This window comes from Myxine glutinosa, chromosome 12, assembly GCF_964187855.1.
Source record: "Myxine glutinosa chromosome 12, kmMyxGlut1.1, whole genome shotgun sequence".
Classification (NCBI taxonomy): domain Eukaryota; kingdom Metazoa; phylum Chordata; class Myxini; order Myxiniformes; family Myxinidae; genus Myxine; species Myxine glutinosa.
The window spans coordinates 114,290,506-114,311,424 of record NC_136272.1 but is presented as its reverse complement, the minus strand read 5'-3'; the positions used below and the strand labels follow the sequence as shown (position 1 = coordinate 114,311,424).

General features: G+C 45.4%; 1 protein-coding gene across 3 annotated transcripts in view; it reads right to left on the bottom strand.

Annotated features, from left to right (window-relative positions):
* The window catches only part of LOC137413428 (protocadherin Fat 1), a 372,531-nt gene that overhangs the window by 45,903 nt on the left and 305,709 nt on the right, over positions 1-20,919 (bottom strand). For all 3 annotated transcript variants that reach the window (XM_078766236.1, XM_078766237.1, XM_078766238.1), the window contains exons 16-24: positions 20,512-20,726; positions 18,891-19,028; positions 18,345-18,488; positions 16,765-16,962; positions 15,516-15,983; positions 10,721-11,048; positions 10,502-10,594; positions 8,201-8,364; positions 7,608-8,034 (exon numbers count right to left, since the gene is read on the bottom strand). In XM_078766236.1, the coding sequence (XP_078622362.1) occupies positions 7,608-8,034; positions 8,201-8,364; positions 10,502-10,594; positions 10,721-11,048; positions 15,516-15,983; positions 16,765-16,962; positions 18,345-18,488; positions 18,891-19,028; positions 20,512-20,726 (2,175 nt within the window). The remainder of the gene's footprint in view (positions 1-7,607; positions 8,035-8,200; positions 8,365-10,501; positions 10,595-10,720; positions 11,049-15,515; positions 15,984-16,764; positions 16,963-18,344; positions 18,489-18,890; positions 19,029-20,511; positions 20,727-20,919) is intronic.

Here is a 20,919-nt window from a genome sequence, read left to right as displayed (position 1 = left end):
CTTTTTAGGGAACAAGAGAAAGAAATTCCTGTTGGGAGGGAGGAGACAGCACGCATTGCATCGATGCACCAGTACCAATACCACCAAAGCACCCAAAAGCACCCAAAAGCACCACAAAGCACCACTCGGTGCGCAGTCACCATGGTTCATAATAAACACAACAAAACAACTGGTGGTGGTCTTCTCCTTGTCTGCTGGGCCGATGTTCTTCCTGACGTCTTCTGGCTTCATGCGGCCTATTTGGACATAATAAAAAGCACAACTTGTGTCCATTTTTATTTAGGGCCTCAGGGGCCAACTAAGGGTGGTCCACCTGTATGGCATAGGTGCCACCTTACCGAGGTCCGCAAGCAAGATTCCCTGGCCACTATGGCCGGTTTCCAACAGAGGTGCCCTGCCCCAGAACCTGGGGTCCATCAAGTGGTACTTGGCCGCCGAACAGCGGTCCATAAAGTGGTACATCAACGCAATGCGTGCTGGTTCTGGGAATCTCGGGCGCACAATGGCCACCTCACGCACGCTCCCCTCGGCACCCAATGGCGCACAGGTCATGTGGGAGACAAAAGAAAGACAATTGAGCGAGGGGTAAGGTCACAAGGGTACACGTCAAACAAGGCAATGCAAGGTGAAATGCGTACGGAGGGCGAAGTGAGAAAGCTCGTCCCTACCGTACGTCACCCCCCTGTCACCTACACTACCCTTGCTCTTACCCCATATTTACAAAATCTACCCATTTACAAATTCGTCACTACTGTCACGTCTTCCCCATATTTCCCTTATACCAAATTCGTCACCACAATCCCTCTACTTCAAAATTTGCCATCATCAAATTCATCATCAATCCTCATAAGGAGGCAGAGATGGAACATCAAAGCACAATGTCACACCCACGTCATGATGCGTCTCACAACCCAAACATTTGCACAGTAAAAAATAATCAAAACATGGCATGGTGTGGAGTACCTGTCACCTCAGGTGAGTGGATGCAGATGGTGCGAGGAGATCCTTCATCCTAACTATCCTCTAAATGACTTTAACACACTTTACACTACCCGGGGTCTTTCCCTGCCAATCCATTGGCCAACTTACACTATGGGTTCTAATAACCAATTCCCATTGGCCAAACTGTGGTGCTCCTCAATTTTGGGGTCTCACTCCCCCGATTCATCTCCCGGTGCTCTCGCACAATTTCTGGGCTGCGACGTGTACCTCTCCCAACAGGTCTACCCACCTGCACACCTCCACCACTGTAGTTGCCACCCGAGCTTACCTGCTCCTCACCCTAACCTAACTAACTGGGGAAGACCCCTCTTGGATCTGTCACCCCACTGGTGCCCTCTGGCACTGGGCTACCCGGGTCCGTCCTCCGGATCCTCGGGCCCCATCCACAACAACTACTACCGGCTCCCAGAGCCCACCTGCGGCCTCACCTGGCCGACATCCTCACAGTGGTGGAGTGCCCAAACCAACTACACACACTAACAGGCTACACGCCCAGCCATTTCCACAACACTAATGCACCCATCCAAAGACCATTCTTCCACTCGCACCACAGATGCCAATATCCAACCACAATTTACCTATACCCTCTACCTAACACTTACACTACCCGCCCCGGGTATCCGTGATGGGGGTCCACTCTTCCCCCATTCACACCTTCGCACCATCCACTCCACTCCACAATTTCCACCATACTCACTCCACGACCATCCATTCCAATACTCCATACCATTTATTCCATACACCTGTCTTTCATTCACCTGTCGTTGCACACCTGTGCAATCATACCTGGTGCCACCTGCACCCTCCTTTCTTCCTGGACCATTTGGTCAACACAACACGCAATCACCACTACTCCCTCATACACTGCTCCACACACCTGTTCAGTTGCACACCTGTGCAATCACACCTGTTCCATTCTCACCCGTTCAATCCTCACACACACGGCATCATCTCAGCTAACTACTCCCCTCTGAAACTTGCGCTTCCCAGTCGTCCCTTTAAACTATTGCGCTCCCACGTCATTATAATCCACACTAATCTACCTGTGTCCCCACTACAGGTATCAGTCACTAACTAACCTTAACGTTACCTAATGTCATCTTCGCTAGATCCCTACAATTATCCAAGCCCTCCCTGGCTCGGTTGTCATAGCCACCCCATAAACTATTGCGCATTTGCCCCCCCCTGTGAGGGATGGTGGATTTGCCATCCCACCACATCGGGGGTCTCTCACTACCAATTTCGCTCGTCCAAATCCAACAATTCAAAAATTTTCCATTTACTGCCAATTCTATTCACTTTTCTAAATTTCGTTTCAAATCACTACTATCACTATCACCATCACCCGTATACTTATTACATCCTCTCGGTGCGCCAATTCACATCACCCGTCTACTTATTACATCCTCTCGGTGCGCCAATTCACATCTACAGCCCGGCTTCGTACAGCCGAGCAATGAACGCGGGTCGTTTTTTTTTTTTTTTTTTTTTTCCAGCGGCTGGATACGTCCCGCATTCGGGGCAGGGACGGAGGCTTACCCGGGCCGAGATCCCATGCACCACTTCGGCGTGGAGCCATCCAATGTCCCGATCTCGACCTGCCGGCACGTCTCAATAGAAAGTGGTCGCCATGACGACCCTTCCTATCGAGCTGCCCGCTCCGCCTTGTGGAGCCCGGACGCGGCCGCTCCACGCGAGGCCCAGCGTGGATCGCGCACGGCGGTCCTTTCGAACCCGCCGTGGCTCGGATCTCCGCTGGTTCTCGCGGCACGCGAAGCCCGGCACGCACCGAGGGCCCGATCCGGCTAAAAGTCGACCTAACCTTTAACCCGGTTACCGTCGACGCTTCACCTGCAGGCTTACATGCATACGCTACCTCTTTCTTGCTCATACATGCAGCCGTTCCCATTCTCCTCGTACCTTTTCTTTCACACCTCGGTACACTCACTCCGCTCACCGACTTGGTCACACACCTGACCACCGAACACTTTGGCACACATTCGTTGCTCGCACACCTCACCAATACACCGCTTCGCGCCCCCTCCTCGGTCACCTCCTTTGTGACAATCACAGGTGTGCTCTCACCCGCACACCCAACCACGTGTCTCACTACCAATTCCAGCGTGCATTCCCACTCACGCTCTACCATTCCAGGTGTGCATCCTTGCTCACCTATCACAACCAGCTCACGCTCCGTTTCACTCTCACTACTCTCACCTCCACTCTCAGTCGCGCACTCACCCTTACTCTTGACAGCATGCGCTTTCCCCATGCACCCGTCCGTTACACACCTTTCTCGCGCATCCTCCCGCGCACACTTCTTCGTTACTTCCTCCGTAACACTCACCACAGGCATGCATTCTCCCTTACTCTTGACAGCATGCGCTTTCCCCATGCACCCGTCCGTTACACACCTTTCTCGCGCGTCCTCCCGCGCACACTTTTTCGTTACTTCCTCCGTAACACTCACCACACCGCGCTTCCCTGTGCTCCCTCGCACACGCGCTTTGACCAATTCACTCTTGACGGCACACTCACTCCTCGGCGTGCACTTTTTCCTCACACACCCCATGGTCGGACATTCTCGCACACCCCTTTTTTCGCACACCTGTCCTGTCACACACCTCACCAACGGCCTTTCACGAACACCCGGATCCAAACCAATCCCCAAGCCGACTGAATCTCCCCTCACATCATGTACATTGCCACTCACCTCCGTACCTCGCCGCACCTTCTCTGCCACCTGCAAACTTTTTATTTGGTTAGTGAGCACCGCATCATGATTTGAACACAGACCTTGTACACATTCCATCACCTCCTCCCGGATTTCTCTCTTAGTTTCCCTCCGTCTCTTCTTAATTTCACTCACCCCTTCTTCCACCTCCTCTAATTTTTCCTTTACCTCTTTCAGCTCCCGGTGCGCCCCCTCGATTTCTTCCTCCATTGCTACTTTAACCGTTTCTATGTGCGTCCTTACCTCCCGGTCCTTCGTCTCCATTGCTTCTGTCACCTCTTCCAACCTCTTCGTCAATCCCTCATGTACCATTTGACATTCCTTTTGTGTTGCTATTAATTCATTTTTTATGTCCTTTTGTGTTGCTTTTAAACCCCCGATGATTGCTGTGTTCTTTTCCACTTGGTCCGTTAGTTCCTTTTGTCCCACTGTCAGCTGTTCTACTCCTTTCGTCAGATCTTCTATTCCCCCCTGTAACTTTGCCGTATTATTTCTCACCTCTTTCTCTATACGCTTTTCGCCTCGCTTTACCTCCTCGCGCAGCCCCGAGACCTCCTCACTCACCCCTCGTCGTATTTCCTCCATCTGGTTCCCCATCTGTTCGATTTCCCGGGCGGATTGTTCCCCTATTTCCCGCAATTTGTCCTCCATCCTATTTTCTAACCCCATTAACCCATTTTTCACCCCCTCTAACTGATTCTCCTGGGCAGCCATTCTGTTTTCCACCCCCGTTAACCCATGTTTCACCCCTTCTATCCCATTGTCTAACCCCTCAAATTTCTTGTCTAATCCCTCAAATTTCTTGTCTAATCCCTCAAATTTCTTGTCTAATCCCTCAAATTTCTTTTCTAATCCCTCACCGGTACCCCTCGCTTCGTCCCTCATTACCCCCATTTGGCCCTCCAATCGCTCACCCTGAGCATCCATCCGGTTCTCCAATCGCTCACTATTCTGGGCCATAAGGGCCTTCATTTGTATAAAAAAAGGTTCAAATCCATTGGCATCTCCGGTTCGACTACCGCGACCATGGGCGTGGCTAAATGTGGCGCCGCTGTAATCACGTGCGCTAGAGCGCCATTTTGTGCACCTGAAATTCCCGCAACCACATTGCCATTTTCCTCCTCCCTTTCTTCCACATACATTTCCCCTGGTTCCTGGGTTACCCCTAACCCGTCTATCTCCCCCACCGACATCCGATCGCCTTGATTGTCCATGGCGCGATCTAAAAATTCGGGTTTTATAAAACAACACAATTTCGTCCGCTTTATAATTTTGAGCGCGTGCAGCGCGCTCCGGGTCGATCTCACTCCCCGACACCAATTGTTACGGACACGGTTTTTGGATGTTATTTTACCGAGCGGTGGTGTATTTAACCGCGTCCGAACAGTTACTCCCCGATTAGAACCCGATTCCACCCGAACGTTGACTAATCGCGCTACAGATATTCAATTGGGAAACCTCTAAAGCGACCGAAAGAGAAGAAGAGAGAAGAAAGACAGAGTTTGGAGGAAGAACAGATTTATTATACACACACAAGCAATATTTTAGAGCGACCAATATTATTTACAGCAATAGATGGGAAAGAGCAGTCACACAGTGCATTGTTAACTTATTCTATTTCATTTACTTAATCCCCAAGACAAACGAGTAGGACAGGACGTTCACACTCACACGGTGGATATTGCAGGCAGGTAATGGCTCGAGGTTGATTGCTTGAGAGAGGAAGGCGAGGTCGGAGGCCGCAGCTTTCAACCCCTCGCGGTTTTGGCGGGAAAACCTCCGTCGCGTATCCGCGGCCGTCACGCGCTGGCTCGGCACACCTGCTCCTCTTCCTGGGGTGGAGCCGTCTCCCTCCGTTCAGCGCATCTCTCCAACGACAGGGGGGTATTGCAGGCAGGTAGGTAGGTAGGTAGGTAGGTAGGGCTTGCGGTGGATTGCGCTCCTCTTCCAGGTCATCCCCCAGCGTATCTCTCAAGGCCTCTCTCCAGTCATCTCTCATCTGGACTCGTAAAGCAGTCCCCTGCAGTCGCTTTTATCACCTCCGGCGGAATTAAGCCGCCGGCTCCGAGGGCACGCCTACCGGGTCACTCACCGCGGTGTTGATTGGCTGTTAGGGCTGGTTCACTCCTTGCTTCTTATGACGAGGTGGAGACACGCCTTTCTTCCCCAACCTTACCTCGTGGCCAATGGTGGTTTGAAGAAAACCAGCCAAAATGCGGAAGGCAATTGGAAGGGAGGTTTTGGGGAAATTGGAAGGGCCTACGCTTATTTTGTTTGATACAATGCAAAGTCAATCTAGTGGAAAACACATACTTAGCCTACATGGAATAAGGAAATACACTATTTAAAAGATATATCGTGACCTGCGTGTATGTTCTATGAAATTAATTAGGAGGACGGCTGCGACCATTATTTACATTACCAGGATGTTACCATACCAAAACCATACTCTTCACATCCGTTACCCTTCCTCCAAAATTGTTACACTCCTCAAAACCCGTTACACTTCTCAAAACCCGTTACACTTCTCAAAATCGTTACAATATATATATATATATATATATATATATATATATATATATATATATATATATATATATATATATATATACAGTGAAACCCCGATTTTACACGAATTCGGATATAATTATAACGCGATGAGTCATTGGACCTTTTTTTTTTTTTTTGCTCTTTCCGGAACTTCTTCCGGAAATGGAACAAACTGCTAGAAGAAGAAAATATTTTTCTGTGAAAGATAAGCTTCACGCACTTGACGCGATCAAGACGAAGAGTCAAGCTCAAGTTGCACGAGACCTCGGGATACCGGAATGAAACACTTCGTGGCTGGAAATCTTGAGAAGAAAAGTTACGTGCGTCACTTTGCAAAGTTGAAGAAGAAGCAGGACTAAAAGCTAAACGCCTGAAGACAGCCAAATATGTCAGCCTCGATGACTCCCTGTACGAGTGGTTTGTTCAAGCACGCTCAGAAGGCCTTCCAATGTCTGAATGGAGCAAAGAAGAGCTACACCAGAGGCACTCTGCCGACGACGAATGCCCAACATATGAGCACCTGACGGACACCGAGATCGTCCGTAACGTATAAACTACAGCACCTGCTGGCCGGCAAGTGTACCGGTTCTCGAGCCACAAGAAGATGATAATGAAGAGCCCCTACCCCCAAAAGTGTCTGAAGCCATTGAACACCTCGAGGCTAGCCTCTGTTGGCTGGAGACCCAGGAGGTGGACCACATAAAAATCCTCAAACTCAGAAGCATTCTAGATTTCGCTCGCAGCCAGCGACATGCTACGTTCAAGCAAAGAACACTCGATCACTTTTTCAAGAAATAAACTCTAAATGATGATTGCTAACATTCTTGAATGTTTTTATTTGTTGTTTTAGGATGTTTTAGGATATTAGGGTAACATTGGGTCAGTTTGAACGCTGATTTTCTTGAAACCCGATTTAGCGCGACCCCGCTTTTTTCGCGATGACATTTTATGGACCTCAATGATCGCGTTATGACGGGGCCCACACTGTGTATGTGTGTATGTGTGTATATATATATATATATATATATATATATATATATATATATATATATATATATATATATATATATATATACATACATACATACATACATACAATACACACACGTGCATAATACATGCACACGTTCAACAAAAACGAAAAACGGTTCTTTGGACCCTGATTATGACGCAACGCTGACGTCATACACGTATGCAAGGGCAGTCCAATATATATATATATATATATATACACACATGTATAGGTGGACTGTAAATATTACACATTGTGCTATCTCTATAGTATAGACTATAGGTATTAACAAACAGTATGGTAACTCACCTAGTCCACAGCCACTAAGTGGACACGTGTATTCCAGCTTTGCGCTTCCCTCTCGGCTGGCTATGACAGAGACAGACTGTTGCAGAGGCAGAAGATCCCCATTGAGAATCGGCGACTCGAGACAGCCTTGGAATCCATTGCTCACAATCGCGGCTCCACGTGCCACCCGTTTTGCCTCTTGGTTGTTTCGTACGATTCCACCCAGATAGAAATCCATACCCACGCCAAGTGTGTTTAGGCCTCCACTTGCACAATTCATCTTCTTGGAAACCTCTTCCGAGTCCACTTTCAGTCGGGCATGTGTGCGTTCAAAGGTGAGCGACACGTCATGCCTGTATCCGTCGTTCACAAAGCGATTCGATAATTTCAGGTGTTGGAAGCCATTGCCGCCACAGTTGAAACGAAGCTGCACTCCGCCGTTTTCGATCTGCATTCAAAGGCATCATGCACCCGACATGTTGAACCAGACCACAACAAGTTCTCCAAAAAACTAACACTTTCATTTGGCCATTGCTATTTTGGTGACTGTGACGTATTCATCGTCATGAAATGAACATCTCGTTCAAAAATGAACAACTTTTATGAAAACTCACTTCTACAATGACGATGTGGTTCTTGCCCCGGATGTATAAAAGCACGCCATTGGGATGCACGGTAAGCAAAATGAACGAAAGCGTTGCGCTCTTGCTGTCGAGGTTGCGCTCGTGCAGACGATACTTTACGTAGCTTTCTCCACCGAATGACAATGTGGACAAACCTGGAATGAAGAATGAGAAGCCTTAGCACCGTACAATCCGACAGGTAGCATTTCATCGACAGCAAACAAAACCATAAAGTTATCCGCATTCATAAAATCCTACCTATAAATAGGCCAAAGAAGAGTATTTGATTTTGGATTTAAGGGGCCAAGTGGGATAAAATGTAGGGTTTTACACGCCATCAAACAAATGCACATATCTACACTCACAGACAAGCTACCCACTACAAACCATATATCACTGGAAAGCTGACAATCTGGAGAATACAAAAATTGAAGAATTGAGACAATACACCTTCGAATAAGGAAATTATATTTATTTTCCTCAACACAATTGAAAATTTACATTTTTGCATTTTGTCAGCAAAATTGTAACCCCATACAACTAACTCAGGCAATCTACTTTTTTTTCCTCAGTTTTACATATTATAGGGATGTCCTAATATTTCAATGATGGCTTTTCTTCAAATCAGTTTATTTCAGCTGCACACTGATTATTTTTTGTAGAAACAGAAAAAGGTGACATTTTACTTCATAATTTTTTTTTAAGTAGGGGTATCTCTAAAAGCCATCATTAATTCACTCAACACCTCAAACCTGACATTCTGACCACATTTGAAGAAATTCTGATGATTAGTTTTTGAGTTATAACAAGTTTATGAATATTCATGAGAGCACAGATGTTTCTGAAAGAACATACATCATAGAGTATTTTGACATGAAAAAATTAAAAATATATTTTACTCAAATTTTACCCCACTCGGCCCCTTAAATGTGTCGTTTCCTTTTCCCTTCCACTAAAACCTTCACTCCTTCATTCCTCTTTATTCCCGCCTCCGGAACAAACTCCCTCACTCTCTTTAATCCCACTCATCCCTCAAGGTCTTTAAAACAGCTGTTCACCACCATCTCTTGTCTTCCCCCATCCAAAACCATGATCTCTTCTACCCCTGCTAATTCACCCCAGATCCACTTTTCTTTGAAATCCCGACTTCTTTCCTGGAAGTTCTAGCAGTGTCCATGTGTTTTATACCTTTCCCACACCCTCCCCCCCCCCCCCCCCCCACCTCCCCATGCCTCCTCCCCCCAAGCCCTCTCCCTTCCACGGATCTTCCGTTGTCCCTGTTCTGCTCCGTTGTCCCTGTTCTCTACTGTTGTACTTGTGTGCTTCCCTCTCTCTCCCCATCCTGTCTCCCGCTCCCTTTATTGTATGTTTTGTGTGTTCCTTTTTTTTGTGATTCATGTTAGCTCTTACACGAGCCTCGATCTTGTATACAAAAAAATAAAGTAAATAAAACATTTATAAGGATGCGAAGCAGCCACCTGTGAAGTTGGAACAGTACCGTAAAAGTAGATTTTGGAGGAGATCATTGTTTTGGAGGAGGAATATATATTCCATTTTGGAGGAATATAAAAGATATACAGCATCGTGTTCTAAATCATGTCATTTTGCCAAAAAAAAACTTGAATGGTTTCACTTTGAAATAACGACCTTGTCCCTGCGATGGACTTCTTATTCTTATTTTGGTATGCAGTACATGGTTGTAGGTAGCATACTTTGCTCAGGGCGCATCTGTGCTGCTGATTGTCGCCCCCTGTAGGTTAGAACAGGAATTAGGACATTAGCCTGACAAACAAAACAATGCCTGCGATGGCTCGCCTACTCTTCCTAGGTTGCATGTTGCACTGGGTGTGACGTCTGCTGGCATTAGATAGTGGACATTAAAGATACAAGAGGGCGTCTTTCACGGAGAGTCGGTGATCGCTATTGCCGGCGGCCTGAACAAATTACAAATTCCTGTTGAAACCCACCTTCAGTTGAACATCAGGCCTTCCCAGCTGGTTTGTGAAAGATTTGGGCCAAAAATGTTTCCTGGATGACGCCAAAAAGGTTTTGGGAGTAATTGAAACAATTGAAAGTTAAAGTAGTAGTAGTAGTTGTAGTAGTAGTTGTTGTAGTAGTAGTAGACCAAAGTGCAAATTTATTGTGATGAAATGAGTTCTTCAGTCCAATAACAGTTTTGTACACATGCACCATTTACCTACAATACCTCATTTTCAATCTCTACATAAACCCGTTTCACTGCCCCATGCTACACTCGTTCTTCAAGGGTTTCCATTTTGAATCCTCACTCACATTTGAAGCCTAAAGGTGAGTTCTTGTCCACAACGCACTCTGCCTTATCATCGCACCGTTGTAAAATGCAAGGGTTTGCAGCACAATCTTCCACTGCAACAAATCGCACAACAAACATTCCCACGTCACTTGTGGTGCTGACCAAATGAGTAGTGCACGGAACCCAAGTTTCAAAAACTGAAAGCAACAACAGCTGGAGCGACACAGGAGGCTCTGTACCTTCACATGTGCAGAAAGCCGACAGGTTGTGCTGCGGAACCGTGATGCTGAGGCGTGCGGTGCTGTACGCATTCACCGCAGCCCTGTCGAGTGAGGCTCTCTGCATACACTGATGGCTCGGGCAGCGACCCGGTGTACAGGGCTCAGCAACTACCTGAACCAATCGCAGCCCCGTGGTATTTTTTAGGTACGGCTCATTGCGATTCAGCACTTGGCGGAGTTCGGACCGTTGCCATCCCATGCCGAATGTCCTGCTGGGTGCCAACAGCACATCCAGGGCGCCGCTGAGACTTGTCTTCTGGAGACTGAGCAACTGGACATCATGGTCCTGCTCACGGTGGGATTGCAAGTACTCATGACCATATAAGGACACTGCTTTCTTTAAACAAGTAGAAGGCCTAAACAATGAGCAACATCACTTAGACAGCAAACATTGTCCAACGACTCCATTGTTTTTACCTGGCTGATTGGGGGAAATACAAATCCTGGATTTTGGTTAGTCTTTGAAACATATCTATGGAATATATCCCTCACGTAACCAACATCACAAATAACATTCATCGTTCAATCAAAGTTCAGGACTCCAAGTTGTATCCCTTCATGCAAGTTCTAAAGATGTTATTTAAGCTTTTCGGAATATTTTTTTTAAGCAAGAAGGATTTAGGAAGGTGATATAAGTTTTTGTGTGCAGTTATTGATTGCTGATTTGATAGCATTCCTTGGAGCATTGTTGTGCAGCTGCAATTTCCCCTGTAGGATTAGTTCAGGGTGCCAGTGACAGCTCGTCTGCTATTCAATGAAAGACACCCTGGGATGCTTTAACATCCAGCAGATTGATCCCAAGTTTAAAGTCCACCCGAGAGACGGCATACTCATTGATGGCTCACCCTACCTGGAAAGCACCAACCTGGCAGTTTACAAATTGGGCCGAGAATCAAATCACTGAACTCAAAAGTAAGTGCTCTATCTCCGCACCAACCTCTTGGACTTTTCAGCAGATGAGGGATATCAAAAAGAATCTTTAAAAAGCTCCATACACCAAATTATTAAATGGGATTTGATGAACAAAGAATGACTTAACAACAGTATCGGAAAACCTGAGAACATTTCAAGGTGAGAAGAAGCAACTGGTGAAGAAACACCTGGATTTACGTTTGAGCCTTTTCGACTTTGTAAGCAAACTTCATTAGTCACACTTAAATGTCGTTGTTCAAAGTGTTTGTCTTCTTGCCAATCTTCAGAGAGCCAGCAAGGTGCACTTGTACCGTGTCAGTTCCAGCAGGTAGATTGATCCATTCTGACATCTGCTGTCTCCATCACAGACTGGTCCATCATCTGATCAGTTTCTGATATCAATGGCTCCTGGAATTACTTCCTCAACAGACTGCTTTCTCTCCTTCACTGGTTCATCCCATCATGCACTTCCAACTGTCTTATTCGACATCCAGAACCTAGTACAATATACCAGTCTGAGGAATTTGGCAAGGAAATCAGGAAATATTTGCTCGGCACACTCGGCTGATCAGTACCGAAAGACTCTCCGCAGAAGCTGCAACCACAGTGTGTATTAATTATTTGATGAGCCGAAAATAAACCTCAAGTGTGATTAAAGACTCTCAAATCTCTTACCTACACCCAAAGCCAGGTAGCAGCTGGCAATTCTGTGTCTTGTGCATACTTCCCTTCTGTGCCTTCACTCCTGGAGAGGGTCATTTTGGACGCTGCTCAGAAAAAACCTGAGTACCTTGACACTGTCTTTATTAAATGGCAAAGTCCCCAATCCCTCCATTCCCATATCCACTCTTTCACCCATCCCAGAGATTCCACCCACCCCAGGAATCCCATCACAGATTGCTCTCTGCAGCACATGGACCTCTCTCCCAGTAACATTAAGAAGTTCCATATGAATACTGACATCAACTGGATCCACCAACGTTGGCACTGTATTCCTCAAGAACTCCACTTTGGCTCTATCGTCAACTCTTCCCTCACTCTTTTCCAGGTCTTTTTTAGACGGTGCCTTGTCTTCATCCCGGTAAGTTGCGGACGCCACCCGTATTTGCAAAACAACAGTCCCAAATCTGATTAACTCAAGTACAGATCAGTCAACCATCCCTGCATCGCAAGTAAAGTGTTATTGGTCATTGGTCAGCTACTCACTCTCACTCTCCTCCTCCACAAGGTTCAGATTTCAAACCCTACAGCTTACTTCCCTGGCCAAACCTTGGAAGAGGTGCATTGCCTAGAACTCCTGGGCCACATCATCTGTCACAACCTGTCCTTGGCAGACCACATTGTCAAACTGGCTTATAAGGTTCGGTATTCTCTGCAGAGATAAGTCCATTTTGAGACACTCAGAGCACATTATCGTGTATAAGTCCTTCATCCAAAATCAATCTGGGCTGGTGTATCTGCTTCTTTTCTTGCTCCCCTCAAGGTATTCAAATCCAAGGCTCTCGGTCTTATTAACATTTTTGGCAGGACGATGACTCCCAAAGTTTGCTTCTCACATACTACAGGGTGTTTGATTGGCTCTCAGTTTTCTACCAATCACTTCTAGCCTCACTCCTCCCATCCTCTCATCCATCCATCCTCCCCAAGCCTGCCCAAGTTCCTTGCATTCTTCCAGAATCCTACACCTGGTTACTCTCCCCAATTATAAGCTGAATGCTCACCTCCATTCCTTAATTCGCCCATATATAGAACTGACTCCCTGTGTTGTTCTGTGCCTTTCCCTTTTGTCTTTCAAGAGCCTTTCCCTCAGTCTCCCCCATACCCACTCCTAATCTCTGTGACTCTTGCTGACCCCTTTACTTCCGTTATGCTGGTCATACACTCATGTGTAATGTCTTTGTCTCCATGTTCTGCTTTGATCTTCTGTCAGTGGGTGAACCTTCTGCGTTGTATCATTTAGCTTCTGTATGAGCAGAGCTTTCATTTCATTAAAAGTGCACTAAATTTTATTTATAAACCTGTGCAACGTTTTGAGGTGGCGTGCAGTGTGTGTGTGTGTGTGTGTGTGTGTGTGTGTGTGTGTGTGTGTGTGTGTGTGTGTGTGTGTGTGTGCATGTGTGTGTGTGCATGTGTGTGTGCATGTGTGTGAGTGTAAAGCAGTGTGAGGATCTTTTTGTGATACGAGCGATGCAAGAGATTTACATTTTGTGATCACATATGTGAGGATAATTATGTTCGGATGCACAACCTGGGTAACATTTGTGTCCTTTAAAGTGTTATTCATTACAAATTGAGTCAGAACTCATCTCATTTGATGGGAGCACAGCCAAAGCAACCCATTTTTCCAGCTCAGGACCTCAATCGAGAATCCATCACTTCTTACCCCGGGCGTGCGAAGCGCAAAACGGGGTTAAGCAATAATTTCACTCTGTATGTCTGTCTGTCTGTCTGTCTGTCAACAGACATCAGTCTATTATCAAGGAACTACTTAATATCAATTAAATGTTTTATTTTAAACAATGCAGAGTAGGTAGGTGACAAGAACAAGCCGATTAGATTTTGGTTCAGGTCCGATTCCAGATCCGGCCTATCAGTGGGATACAAAACATAAACTGTTCAGCCTGGCGGAGATTTGCGTTCTACCGAGTGCCGTTCTAGTTTCAATTGAATTCCTGTAAGATCCCAATTTAATTACTGAAAGGAAAGTGCAACGAATATCGAAACGACAAAAATCAAAGCAGTTTTTCTCATAAGAATTAATGGGGGGAATGCGTTCCTCACATCACTACTTCAGGTATTATATTTTGCTTATTTACCTATGATATTACCCTTTTTGATTAATGGCAGTTATATTCAAGTGCAAATAAATATAAATATAAAATCGAAAACAATTATCACACATATTTTAAAAAAAGTGTGTGTTCAATCCAAAGCGGTCCAAAGGACCTTTGGTAAGCGGTCCAAAGTTGGGGTACGTCTTCTTCTTCCTCCTTCAATGAATGTGAGCATATTTATCGATCGGAGGCAAACTTAATAACCCAGCAATCCATTAATAGCAGCATGAATTCGACAAATAACATCTAATTTCACTTCTACAGTAACATTTTTACAATGCCTCCGCCAATCTACAGCACAGAACATTTATTTATGTGTGAAGCAAAGTACAGTAGTTCTTTCGGAGATTTTGCGATCTGCCGATTTGGTAATTTAGTGATGTATTCTGGCATCTTTATCAGTCTTGCAAGTTCTGCAAATGCTTGAGAATAAAGGTATGACTTTTAAAACAACGTAAGTGTGAGTTGAGACGACGAATATCGAGAAGTGGTATTAAAAATGAGATGACGTATTTGCAAAACAACATAAAAAGGGGCGATGCAAACCGGAGCGTTATTGCATATGCTTGAACACTGTAGAACACAAATCGCATTCTTGCTACTTCCAAACAAACCTCAGTTGAGCATTACTTGGACAAAATTTTGCACCATTTTATGCCGTCTCGACCAATCAAATTGCCGCTCGTGCTCTCAGCGTTGCGGAATATGGACATTCAGACAAAATTGCGGCTCGTAGGAAATATAGATCGTGCTCAGAAATGCAAAGCCAAGACTTTAAAAGACCCTTCCCATGTCCTTTTTATCAAGACTGCATGGGGTAAGGTGTTCTATGAACTCTCGAGTTTATTTAGTCATTCCCATTTCAAAGATCTTCGAGCTTCAATCAATTTTCTGGACATTGACAAACAAAATCCACCAAATTTGAGAGCAATAAACTTTTAACTTGTTTAAAGCTTTCTTTGTATCCAGCAGGTCATTTAGCCTCCAATCCGGAAACTCGAGCATACCTTGAGTTGGCTATGTAGAAAACGTTGCAGACTGGGGAGATGTGTAGCCAAAAACTCTTCAGGTGTGACGTCGGCAAAGCGGACAACAATGGCGTCCTGCAAAGCACTCTCTGTAGCCTGGCGTACTCTCACACGCACGCGAGCTCGCGTTGTGTGCTTTCCATCGCTCACGGCAATTGTAAGGTTGTACTGTCCAACATCCAAGCTTCCTTGGGCGATGATTTTGCCGTCACGGCTGTTCACCGTAAAAAGGTGAGCGCGATCCGAGTGCAGGCTATAGGTGAGCGTGTCATATGCGTCCTGGTCGGTAGCATGCACCTTGCCAATGACGCCACCGCCAAACTCGTCGCCTTTGGTCACCACCACAATCTCCAGTGGGATGATGTGCGGCGCGTGCACGCTTTCTTCGGTGACAGACACCATCACACCACAGGTAGATGAAAGCGGGGGTCGACCACTGTCAGTCGCCTGCACATGTGAATGACAATCATGTAAGTCAGCTCACGGTACACCAGCACACCATCTTATAGTACATCCAGCACACCACGCCTCAATTTGCATAGCTGTTCTTTTGCTAGAATTTCTATCAACTCGTTGGCAATATTTAATAAGTTTACACTGGAGTTTTGTGCAACTTTAACAAAAGTTACTGGGTTTCCCCCTGCTCCCTCATCCTCAGTCTCCATATCTTTTTGTTCCATTTCTGCTTTTTCCCTAGTTTTTCCTTCCATTTCTGTGACTGAGAGTTTGTACTTGTATCCATCTTGTTCACCCCTTGGGTCCCCTAGCCTTCATTCTTCCACACACTCCTTATTCCCAGCAAATTGTTGGAAATAACCCACCTCTTTCCAAATTTCCAGTTGTTCCTTCCTGAGTTTGCTTCTGTATCCATCTTGTCCAAAACATGTGTCCTCTCTTCCCCACATCCCTTAATTGTCTAAGTCTCCCGCTATTTTGCCCCTCTACCCTGCTATTGATGTGTCCCGTCCCCGTCCCCCCCGTCCCCCCCTTCTATACACTGTTCTTTTCATTCTGGTATGTTCTGGTCTGTTCTATGTTATAGGTCCTCCATGAGCCTCAACTCTGTATGTAAAAAAACAACCTGTCAAGCCATTTCTATGGGATGGAGGGGGGAGGAGGGAAATTTTGTTCAGGGAGACTACTCTTGTTGTTGTAACTCATTAACTGAGAAAATGAGTATGGAATGCAGAAAATGACAAAGTTACGCAATCCTTGGAATATAACTCACCTGCACCGTGAGAAGGAAACCTTGACGTTCAGCGGAGCCAAAGGTAATTGCTGAATATATAGTGCCTTCCTGATCAATGCGAAACCTTCGCCCATCATCACCTGACACGATGGAAAAGCTGAAGGGGGGTCCATTATGGGTGGCATCCAGATCAGTGACAAGCAGCTTTACTATGCTGGTCCCAGCCACCTGGTTTTCCTGCAAAATGTAGGAACCAATAGTGTTCAACTTTGCCTCCATACCAATTAATTGAACCAACCACACCAAAATCCGTAAAACACAGACAGCATTGATATCTGACTATTCCATCCAGTCAGCTACCCATTTAATATAATGAAACGAGAGCGATGCGAGTGTCGCTAATATGCCTCCGTGTAGTCCCTGCATGTGACAATGAGTATATACCCTCATTCATTGTCCTAAAAATAAACAAGTTTGATTTAAATCCCTTCAGCTGTTTTCAAGTATTACATTTTTACCAGGTAGGACATGTTTCACATCGATTGGTAAAGCTGTTATGGAGAAGGGATTTTTTTTTTAATATCAGCTTTCAAGCTAATGTGGCTGCCAAACCACGTGGCATATGAAATCAGAAATGTACACTCTGCATATGCATGGGTAGGGGACCACGTTTGTGAAGTTTTGTGTTGATTGGATAAGTTTCGTTTTTCTATCCAAGATAGCTGCCAAACCACGTGACATACAACATCATCATTTTCAAACTAAATGCAACAATGGCGTCAGATGACATTTGTAAAATTTCGCATCAATAGGGTATGTGGTTTCAGAGATATAATTATTTAATATTTTCCTTCAATCTAATATGGATGCCACACCTTGTAACCAATGACGTTTACATGATCATTTTTTAATCACCATGCGTAGTCAGACACATGTAAAGTTTCGAGTCAATCGATTTGGTGGTTTGGGAGAAGATGTTTTCTTTAAGGTTTTAGGTTAAATCCAATATGGCTGCCAAACCATGTGACCTATGATGTCATAAATTTAATATTTCAATACAAATGGGTCATAGATCAAATGCATACAATTTCATATTTTTTGGACAAGGCATTCAATTAAAACATTTATGGCTGGTATACCACTTCACCGATGATGTCATCATTATCATGCTATTATTCCCCATTGGGAGTACTTGACAATGTGCCGAGTTTCAAATGTTTCCATTCAGCGGTTTCCGAGAAATTTTTTTTTAATTACTTGCGTTTAATACAAGATGGCTGCCATATCACGTTGCCTATGACGTCACAATTATCACAAAAACATTCTCCATGAGTGTCGCTCCTACCCTGAAAGTTTAGTCTCAATCGGACATGTGGTTGATGACAAAAATAATTTAGCCCGTACGGACGACGGACGGACGGACAACCCAACCCACCTTCGTGGGCGGAGGCATAAAAAGCTTATTTTGCAGCTCACTGAGGGACACAAACATACAAAACCATGGAAGTCAAGTGGGCTTCCTGTTCTCGTTAAAAACAGGTTGATGTTGACCCTATTAATGGCATTAATAATGTAGACCCTATTAAGCCACAAGGTAATGTTGTGAATGCATTTGGTACCTGTATTACTGCTGTGTACGTCTCTTCAGAGAAAGACGGAGGGTTGTCATTGATGTCGGATATATCAATGTTGACAATGATGGTTGTGGATTGGGAAGGTGTTCCATTATCCACCGCAGCCACCACCAGCGAATAGCCAGACACCTGGAAATTAGTGGGAGGAGGTGGAAGTCAGAGGATTTCCAAACGACGTGTAAGTACTGATGATGAACACATGAAGAAGGTGAAATTGTTATGGTAAGACCTCCCAGTCTCAGAGGGGCCCTCTAACCATTACGCCACCAATTCTGGTGAAGTCCTAAGAATGAATGAATAATTTATACCAATTTAAATTTCACCAATTTGAATGGTCCTGAGAACATACAGTATGTATTCAAATTATTGAGAGTTAAACAGACATTGATTTCTCAAGTTATGAGGACATTTCCTGATGCACGTCATGAAAGTTCGACTGTTGTGGTTTTACCAGTTTTCGATCTGTTAAACTGCGTTTTCTATGTCTCGTTTGACCAAAGCCTCACACCAATGTCTGCCATTGCCACATACCTCCTCCCGGTCAAGCGGTCGCTGAAAAGAAAGTACGCCCGTGTATCGGTCCAGGTAGAAGAGATCGTTCGTGTTGCCTTTCTCCACCATGTACATCAGCTGGTTGTTCGAAGGCCCATCCTTGTCTTCTGCCACAACCTGCAGCAAAACAACCCACCACGGCCTGTCGAACTTCGCTAACCAATGAGTTTCACTACATAAACACAAATCTAGTTATTTTAGGCATTTCTTTAAACATAGTTGTATATTGTATTCATCAATCGATGATATGCACAACTAGCACCTTTAAAGTAAAGGAATACCACCTCCGTTCCTCCTGAAAAGCCACTTTTATAAAAAGTAAATAAATCTGCTTCAAGTGGATCAAGCAGTAGAAAAGGATGTCTATAAATCTAGATCGAGTGAATCGTGCCGGGATGGCACTGAAAACCCATAAACGTTTCCATGGTGCTCAAACGAACTGTTCTGGTTGAAGTTGTTCGAGGTTAAAATTCAGGAAAATTTGATTCAGAGTGAACGGAGATGCAGTACAGGTAACTGTGTTTGTGTGCGCTACACTGCATCCAAAGTGTGCTCGCTGATGTATTATAAATCAGAAGGGGATGCAAAGGGCTAAAGCTCCCTCTAGCAAATGCGACACTGGTGTTGTTTTTATATTTAATTGAAAAGATAATGGCGGGTGGAGGATCAGAGGGTGGCAGGTTCACAGACTGACGGAGGATTGAATGAGAGTTGGAGGACAAAGACATGGCGTGTGAATGTATGAGTGTCAGAAAGGAAAAGGGTGGATGGGGAAGGGGTCACGGCAAGTGTAGAAGAGACCAAGGATGGATGGATATGGGAGACATCGGGGGTGATGGGAGAGAGGGGAGGGGGGAGTATGAGAGACATCAGGGTGGGTAATGGGAGAGATCTGTGGTGTTCGGTATGAGGGAGATCAGAGAGTGTGTATGGAAGAAAGCATGAGGTGACAATGGGCAGCCCTCTTGAGGGAATGGAGGGAAAGGCATGAGACACCAGAAACAGAGAGTCAGTTCCATCGATAAGAGAATAGAGGGATAAAGGAATGGAAGTGAGCATTCACTTTAGAATTAGGGAGAGTAGCCAGTTGTGGGATTCTGGAAGAACGCGTGCGACTTGGGCTGTCTGTGGGAGGACGGAAAGACTCGAGGGCAAGAGGGGCGAGGCCAAGGTGGTAGAAATCCGAGTGTCCACCAAACAAACAAAAGCTGCGGTGCACGATAAGCAGACCTTGGGACTCGGGATTCAGCCTCCTGCCAAAAAATGTCAATAACACCTTGATCCTTAGACTTGAGTGCCTCGAAGGGGGGCAAGAAAGTTATCACATGTTATCGGTCGATGTGAGCAACGGCTGTTATCTCCTCGTCATGCAGGACATATCCTCAAGTAAAAGGCTGGTATCCCAACTTCTTTGTGAATTGCACTTTGTTTGTTTAGCTACTTTCCTTCGTAACATAAAATCCTTTGTTGTAGTTTGATCAAATTCTGCAGGAAACAGAGGTGAGCATGTTAAATTTCATTACCAGTGTAAATGATCAGCTCTCTAACTGAAGCTGTAATACGACATGTATAGAAAAGTGTAAACAATAGTGTGCCATACGGTTAGGATGGTCTCCCTTGGTGGAGTGTCCTCGGACAGTACAGCGCTGTAAGAGCTGCGGCTGAAGGTGGGCGCATGGTCATTCACATCAGAGACATTGATGCTAACGGTCGCCAGGCCACTGAGAGAAGGAGAACCCCCATCGGTCGCTTGCACAGTCAAGTAGTAATCACGTGATGCTTCATAATCCAGCGTGGCAGCCACTGTGATGATCCCTAGGGTGAAATATGATTGGATCACTCTTTATACTGGTGTAGGGGCTAATGGAAGATGTGAGCTGCAAAGGAAGGTGGCAGGGGGGTCAGCAGTCACAAATTGGGGTGGAAGGTGAAACAGGAGGACAATAATGCATAGAAATACCACAGGATGATGAAAGGAGTTGCAGGTGAAGGGTGAAAGGGGTCAGGC